Source organism: Epinephelus moara, chromosome 2 (genome assembly GCF_006386435.1).
Source record: "Epinephelus moara isolate mb chromosome 2, YSFRI_EMoa_1.0, whole genome shotgun sequence".
Lineage (NCBI taxonomy): Eukaryota > Metazoa > Chordata > Actinopteri > Perciformes > Serranidae > Epinephelus > Epinephelus moara.
In genome coordinates, this window is record NC_065507.1 from 15,741,004 (window position 1) to 15,749,508 (window position 8,505).

An 8,505-nucleotide genomic window follows, 5' to 3' on the forward strand; every position below is an offset into this window, starting at 1 on the left:
CCTGCACGGCGGAGTGATACTGGCCAGAAAATAGTCCCAATTGATAGCAAGGTCTGACGTAATGCGGGGATGTTTTAAAATTATTGAAATAGTCTAACAAAACACATGCATACTTTTTTGTAGCTTAAAACCTTTTGGTTACGTGTCCCCCGTACATCTTCAGAACTACTTTTTCTCCCGGTAAGCTCGGGCAATTTCTCAGAGCAGGAGGCTCGTTGAGAGTAGTGACACCGTCACATCAGAGCTACAGATGGTCAGCGTTTCACAAAACTTCATGTCCAAAAACCTGAACTATCACTTTAAGCTAGCTCAGGCCATGTTAGAGTTAACAACATTTTAAAGGAGCAAGGCAAGCTAATTGCTAGCGTGTTCGGTTGAAAAGGAAAAAAAAAACAACAGTGCTTTGAGATGGCTGTCAGAGATGGCAGAGGTGTGATCAAATAATCCAGTTTGAGCTATAACAGAGGGTGTGTTCCACGTTTTATCTCCCAGTTGCTCTTGGAAAGAAGAGTAGAGTACCGTTAACAAACTGATACCATTGGAAATCGCCAGTGTCTGTTTAACGGCGGATGTTGCGCCCATAGTTCACGCAAGGTATCATGGGAGCTAGGAATAAGGTGAATAAAGTTCCTGTAATTTTACGTGTACATTCTTGTATGTATTAACAGGTGTTAATTAAAAATATGTTAAATATATATTTGTAATATTCCACAGTCTAAATATTTTTAAAAAGTTTAAGTTATTATGCCATTATATTATCATTATGTCAGTGGCATAAAATGGTCTCAAAATGACAGTAATACTGTAATCGCAATCATCTCTGGGACAATATATCATCCAACAAAAGTAGTTATCATGACAGGCCTAGAATAAATTAACAACATCGGCAACCAGGATTACATGTTTTCCTGACGTTAGCATGTAGCTCACCCATTCTTAAGAATTGAGACAAATCATGTCCTGTGAAAAGAAAACGTAAAGTTATAACTTATCGACACTTTAGTTCCATTTCTGGGGTAACACATAATTTTTTAAAGGATCTATTTATATGAAATAAATATGATTCATGAAATTCTTGGATCTGCGTTCATTTTTTAACTTCTAAACTTGCTAGCTGCCAGAAAAAAACGTCTCACACAAGAATTCACAACCTTAAACAATTAAAAAAAGTGTTAAAAGCCTTCAAAATCTAAAACTAATCGTGCCTGAGGCAGATGACCATATTGAGAGATTAATTTTGCAAACATTAAGATAAGATAAGATAAGATAAACTTTATTGTCCCGCAAGGGAAATTCGTCTTGGGCAGTATAGTGCAAACAGCTGCAATATTCACATACATACATACATACATACATACAATCAACACAGACAAGTTGCCAACATAGTGCGCTGACTGTGTTACAGTTGCAGACTACTGTTGCAAGAGTAGTGCAACTGTTTCCCTTGTTTGTAAGGTTACAAACAAGGGAACTACAGGTATTGCACTGGCCTATCTCAAAGTGCAAGTGAGTGCATATAAAAAAGGTAAATACAGGGGTCAAATAAAAACACCAGTAAACCAATTAAAATTATATTAAATCAGTTGCGGGACCATAGTGCAAATTAAATTAACCTCAGTATTTGAAACTTAAGCCATGTTCAATATGAATGTCCGACAGTGTAACATTATATTAACTGTATATGTGACAGAAAATAAGGGAAAGCATGATGGGTCCTTTTAAGTTTTTGTTTTTTCACTTGTTTTTTGAAACTGACATAATTTTCCTTTCCATTTTTTTGCTCAGGATCTGCAGTTCATCATCAAAGTCTCATGCCGATGTTTCTGGTACCTGCGAAGCTATGGCGCTCTTTCAGAGAAGATGTCCATCATGGACGTGATAGAATACTATTACCCTGAGTGCAAAGACATGAAGTACCTGGAGCAAGAGGACTGTAGATTTCTATTCATACTGGACTCAATGGATTGTTACCAAGCTCCTCTGGACTGGGAGGTATCCCATCTGCACACATACACCTGAGATCCATTCACATTTGTAACTGTAAAAAACAACCTAGAACCTGAATTATAAAGATAACCAACAATATAAAGTTTAAAGTCTTTGTATCAATTACCAGTTTTTGGAGATAAGCACTGGTCAAGTGAGCAATCCCGGCATGTTTTAAAGGCTACTTTCTTGTTCCTAAGCTAACAAATGATGAGCAGAAACTGATATATTTGTCTATTTTTCTCTTTTCTCTCTCTTCAGAATGCCCCAGTAATAAATGACAATTACACCAAAGCACATCCCGACGTCCTGATTGTAAATATCATCCGAGGCACTGTGCTTCGTGGTGCCCGCGTCTGGATCCTGGGGAGACGCGGGGCTGTCTCACAAATACCATCTCAATTTGTTGACATCGTCACAGAAGTGCAGGGCTTTAGGTGTGTGTGTACATGCACTGTATGTTGGTTTTGTGTGCATCCGTTCAAATTTTAGCTTTTGGAAATCTCATTGTATTTGCTGCTGTTTTTGGCCTTGTGTGTCTACTTTGTGTGCATGTGCAGTAATAGAACTGAAATGGTTCAGCAGCAGAATTCACCCAGTTAAAATCAATTTTAACCTTTTTCATTCTGGCCTATTTTAATCCAGTTTTATTTTTTTTGTCCCCTCTTTTCTCTAGTGATGAGATGAAAGATCAATTCCTGACCAAGCGCTATTGCGATGCAGCGCTGGCAGCGAAAATCGTGGCCCATTACAAGCGACTACCGACACTCCATATGCTTGCCCGACAACCCTTTGTCTGCTGGATGTTGGCCACAGTTTTCGAGCGCTGCTTCCGTTATCAGAGCTATGGGGTGCACCCCCCCAGGCTGACACCCTTCTACGTCAGCATTATGATCATCCAGACCAATCGCAGGCTGGGGTTCTACTATGGCAAGCAGGAAAATGACCTGGTAATATGCAAATTTATTTTCTTTTATTCTTTTATTTTCTAAGGTATGTCATAGTTCCTAGTGGCTTAATTCACAAGTACAAACATAAACCACTAAAATGCTACTGGTCCAGTCATCTGTATCAGCCTTTTACTTCCCATTAATCATTTTTTACAAGCAGATATATCATTAAAATTTTAATATTACAGTATCGTGGACACCTGTGCCATCCAATGCAGTCCGATACAGTTGACCTAAAATTATTATTTTTATGAAGCTTATAAGTTTCAATATTTGTTGACTGTATTATATTATGGTGTCTGTGTTTTTTGCCCTGCCTCACATTGCAATATTCTGCTTACCAACAATAATCCAAACTGCTGCATCAACAGTTAACCCTAGCTTTGAACACCTGTATGAGAGTATCAACAAAACCAAACATTGAACCTAACTGACTTAATCTCTCAGAAAGCCTGAGCCTTTTTTTTTTTTTCCCCCAAGAAAAGCTAATTAACAGCTTCACTTCAACGTTAGAACTTGTCACCTCAATGTCCCCTTTCCACTCAGAAATGGTCCGGTGATGAGAGACACCTGCTGACAAAGATGGGGAAGATGGCCTTTAAAATGCTGGAGAGGAATACCAGCGTGTTCTTTGAAGAGGACGTGAAGGAATACGGTCTGAAGTTGACTGAGGTGACGGTGTTCTCTGGCATGTGCACTGAGCTCCCTGCTGCAGCCTCGGACGAAAAGAGGAAGTTCTGCTTTATACACTTCACCTTTCAGGTAAAACTCGTCATCGTCATCTACTCATCATCTAATTTTTTCCATGAAACCTTTTTTTTTTACGGTGCTGTACCATAATATAATATTCTGAAAACCATTTTGCAGTTATCATTTAGTGTTTTTCAAAGTAGTTGACCCATGGGTTTAATGTCAAAAGAGGTTTTATATATAAGTGGGCGAGTTTAGCTAGTTGCCTCAAATAAGATATGATCAGATAATTGTATGTGTACACCAAGATGAGTTCAAAAGTCTTAAACCTTTGAACAAGAAGAGAGGTACATTTTGATATATATCCATATACATAAAAAAAAAAATTAATGCGTATAAAGCAAACATCAAGAGATAACAGAACAATTAACACAAGACACAAGATTAGGACTTAAAACAACAACATGCTGCTCGTCCAAGCCCATCTGTCAGAGACATGTCCTGAGACTGCCTGGCCACCAGAACCCCCCTAAAGATTCACCTGAACAATCACCCCATGTCTTGTCTCCTCCAGGAGTTCATGGCCGCTCTGTACGTCTTCACGATGTTTCGCACAGAGTCTAAGAACGTTCTGGACTCTGCACTGGTGCACAAGCCCAAGATCTTCACACCCAAGGATCAGACCAAGTCAGCAGCAGGCCTGGTCCAGTGTGCCTTGGCACGAACCCTCGGCTCCCCGCTGGGCCACTATGACATGTTCCTGCGCTTTCTGTGCGGCATGCTTTCCCGGGACTGCCACGACAATCAGCTCCGTGGGCTACTCTACCGCCACAGCACACCCAAGGTGGCCGGTCTGGATGAGGTGCAGCGCCTGCTGGAGCAGACGATACAGACTGCTAAAGAAGACCGTGTGGAAAACTTGAAGGAGTGCCTCAGAGAAATGACCCAGGAAGATGAGTGAGTCTGGGATAGATTGCTTCAGGTAAATCAGTGACTTTATATGGACATGATTGGTTAAAGAGAAGTACAGTCTGCTCCGTTATATTTGGTCATAGAAATCATGAGTGATCACAGTGTGTGTGATGTTCATTTATATTGTTAATCATATCACTTTTATTACTAGTCTTTCCATTATGATTTAATTTCATTTAATTGAAAAAAAAAATCTCTCATTTAGCAGTTATTACCACACATTTCTTCTCTCCCATTATCCCTCTGGCTACTCTCTACTCATGAAACAGGATTGAGGAAAGTGGGTACAGACTGATAACTTTGTAAAAAAAAAAGAAAAGAAAATACCAACTGGTTTTCTACTTGTGCTATATGTCACTGTCTTTTCTCAATAAAACATTTTTGGAAAAATAAAGTAATGTTACTGTCATATCAGTAAAGTTAAAATGTTTTCTAGGAATTCAAGTACAGTTCATCCAATACTACATCATGATTATCCACCTTACAATGAGCACTAATGAAAATATTTTTTTTTACAATGGATACTTCTTCATCCATTAGTAATTTTTGATTGAGATATGTTGAGACTTTAATACTTTTGACAAAAGAAGAATTGAACCGTTGAGAGATTTGTGAAATGTGAGAAGTGATGAGAGGAATCTGACTTTGTTGATTGACAGTAAACCTCATGAATGAGGTCATGACATCACACCAACTTGAGCACAGATGGTGAAGGCGTACACCATCATTTTTAGCTCCTAACTAGGGTAACAACAAAACATGATTAACAATGATTATGTGTTTCTTGATTCTGATTATGCACTGATTATTGATACATTCAGTTGAGTAAAAATGAGTAAATATTTCTCACAGAAAGCAAATCAGTCAGTTATTAGAAAGTGAGTACAAGTGCAATGAACAGTGAATGCAAAAATCAGTAGCCCACAACACCAATATTCATTCAAACATAATATCAAGAAGAATAGTGGAGTGACTCTTGTAGTTTCCAGAGCCCCATGCAGTCGTCATGATGGATCTACAGGACATGAACGAGACAGAACATACAGTGAGAAGAACATTTCTGCTGTCAACCTGGAAAACATAACAGTTTTCAGCTGATATACCTTGGTCTCGAGAAGTGAAGTGATTATGGCGAGGCCTTTCCATTCAGATCTGAAAATGAAAAGAAAGATAAACTTTGTCAACAATCTCATGTCAGAATGGGTGGAAAACCAAACAGCAGCTTACCTTGGCAGATGAAAGGTAGCTCTTTATGGCAGTCTTCGTCCAGCCACTTGAATTCTTGTGACTCTTTCACCTGGATGACCTTTCCACAGTGGTTGTTTAAGGGGTCGACAAAAGCGCTACTGCTCCAATGATCTTCCTTTACTCTTTGCCCTGAAATCCACTGCCAGGGGACGTTGACACCAAAGATGGAGCGCTCCAGGCCGATCCACACTCCACCATCCAAGCCGCTCTTATTTTGTAGGAAAGAGTTCACTGCGTCCTGCACTGTCTGGTTGGTGATTTGAACCAGGGCAGAGTTCTTGTTGTGGCAGTGCTGCAGGGCATCAATCCAGCTTTTGTGTTCCGGGTAGAACCGGAGACCTGCATCAAAGAGGTGACACTGAGAGTTTGTGCATGTCACAACCAGGGGTGCTGCCAGAGATTTTAGACCCCATGAAAGAATATAATATTGGGCCCCCACAGATCATCCTTATAGGCTACATTGTTGTAACAAACCACACCTGCAAAACCCATTTGAGGACCTGAAATATTAATAATAAATGTATGTTTGCAGGCTGGAGTCTCTGCTGTAGTCCCATGGTAATCACCTCACATGTAGTCTACTGGCATTGAGCATTGGTGTGTAACATGATGAATACATTGCACTTTATTATTGAATCATACTTAAGGTCCATCGTGTTAACCAGCTCATTGACTGTCCACTGCCCAAAGTCAAATGGTGTCAATTAATCAGATATATGGATTTGTCTTTTAAATGGCACATTAAAACATTTTGTGGTTTTTCATCTAATTTATAGTTTTCCCTTATTTTAGATACATATTGAAACCTGTTTAACAAATTAAATCCTATTTTTTTTGTATCCCCAATTTGTTGTGGGACAGTTGTCGCTACCTGTTTATGTTGTTTGTGTGTTCATGTTGTAACAATATTTAATGCTGCCTTCTTGACCAGGTCTCTCCTTAAAAAGACTTGAATGTCAACAAGACTGTGACCTCAGCAGCTTTCCTGTACAACTAGCACCTTCAACAAAAGAGGCATTGTCTCATGTACGCTGCTGACAAAGCCAATACATTTACATTCTCTTCTTGATAACTAATAAGCATCACCCAGAGAGCAGATATTTGCATCCTGTAGGACTGAAAAAACCCTCCTCACTGTTAGGTTTCTGAACTTGGATTTGCATGAAGTTCGTGGAAAAAGGGAACTGCTGTTTTTAGCTTTTGGATGGACACAGAGGCCTCTGTCATTTATTTTAATATGGGTAGATCCTGTTGCAAACACTGAATACAGTGGAAGAAACGTATTTCCAAAGAACGTCAGACAGAAACAACACACACAATGTTGATTTGCGTTCATCCAAAGCCTCAATATATATTGTAGGTTTTAACATCAATGCCAAAATGTACATTTTGCTGATTTATTGTTTTATACATCAGACAAACATGAAGGAATATGAAGAACTGTCAGCGTCAAACATGACACTACATGTTTAATTTGGGAAAAATTGAGAAAGCAAAACATTTCGTTTGCTTCAAGTTTGAATACATGCAGACAAATGTACACTACTCAGTAAAACTAAATGAACAGATTTAATTTGTGTTGTTTCATGTCACCAGTATGGTATGGTCACAGTTGCACAGTGGGTGGTTACATTTGCTCATTTAGAGATGGTATCCAAGAAATAATGAAGCATTAAAACAATTTTACCCTTAAGAAACGTCAATCAGTCAGTCAGTCAGGCAGTCAGTCGGTCATCCATCCATCCATCCATCCATCCATCCATCCATCCATCCATCCATCCATCCACTGCTTATCTGGAACCAAGTAGTTGGGCCAGCAGGCTAATCAAGGTGCTTCAGACGTCCCTTTCCCCAGCAACCTTTTCCAACTCCTCCATGAAGGATGCTCTCTCAGCCTCTAACACACCTGGATAGCATGTCCCAGACATGCAGGATTGGGTTTAGGTCAGGAGACCACAGACTCTGCCAGTCCACCACAGAGATACCTTCGTCCTCAAGGAAGGTCATGGACACCCCAACTGTGTGGGGATGGTCATTATCTTACTTTAAAGGGATAGTTTGGATTTTCCTAAATGAGGCTGTATGAGCTACTCAGATATAGTCAGTGTATTATGTACAGTAGATGGCCGTCAGCACTCTCCCTGTTTGGAGAAGCAGATGGGAGTAGCACCACAGGAGCTCAGTAATGCATTGCTGTGGATGGGGGTTTGCAGCAAAACATATTTTAGCCTCTTTATAAAAGGCCTACCAGTAAACTAAAGTTTGGAAATCTCCTCACACTTGTACCCTATGTTACATTCAGACATAAAGCTGTTTTATACTGATTTAGGATGTGTTGTCAGTTTGCTTTGGCAAATCTTTTGTGGGTTTATATTTACCCTCTAATATTATACCAATATACCATTACATGTGCTTTTACCTTAAAAATGAAAAGATAAACAGCCAAACTAAAGTTTGGAAATCTCCTCACACTTGTACCCTATGTTACAGTGTATACACATTACACACTGACAGTGTCTTTAGACTTAACATAACCTCCCCCCAAAATTAAAAGTCACTCTCAATCCCCTATAAACAAATGAGCACTCTGGTGTGGGTGTGTTTCTTTGGCCAAAAGGCGGAGGAGGTAAACAGCTCTATAAAGTGATGCACAGTGAAG

The 8,505-nt window shown here is 39.5% G+C and overlaps 2 protein-coding genes across 3 annotated transcripts in view; one reads left to right on the top strand and one right to left on the bottom strand.

Annotated features, from left to right (window-relative positions):
* The window catches only part of nlrc3l (NLR family, CARD domain containing 3-like), a 14,809-nt gene extending 10,036 nt beyond the window's left edge, over positions 1–4,773 (top strand). The window contains exons 8-12 of the mRNA XM_050059546.1: positions 1,786–1,992; positions 2,248–2,423; positions 2,663–2,936; positions 3,483–3,698; positions 4,201–4,773. Of these exons, the coding sequence (XP_049915503.1) occupies positions 1,786–1,992; positions 2,248–2,423; positions 2,663–2,936; positions 3,483–3,698; positions 4,201–4,587 (1,260 nt within the window). The 3' untranslated portion in view covers positions 4,588–4,773. The remainder of the gene's footprint in view (positions 1–1,785; positions 1,993–2,247; positions 2,424–2,662; positions 2,937–3,482; positions 3,699–4,200) is intronic.
* Positions 4,774–5,117: 344 nt separating this feature from the next.
* Positions 5,118–8,505, bottom strand: part of LOC126399528 (uncharacterized) — a 36,171-nt gene continuing 32,783 nt past the window's right edge. For both annotated transcript variants that reach the window (XM_050059566.1, XM_050059558.1), the window contains exons 6-8: positions 5,826–6,185; positions 5,702–5,750; positions 5,118–5,613 (exon numbers count right to left, since the gene is read on the bottom strand). In XM_050059566.1, coding sequence (XP_049915523.1) covers positions 5,725–5,750; positions 5,826–6,185 — 386 coding nt within the window. In that variant the 3' untranslated portion in view covers positions 5,118–5,613; positions 5,702–5,724. The remainder of the gene's footprint in view (positions 5,614–5,701; positions 5,751–5,825; positions 6,186–8,505) is intronic.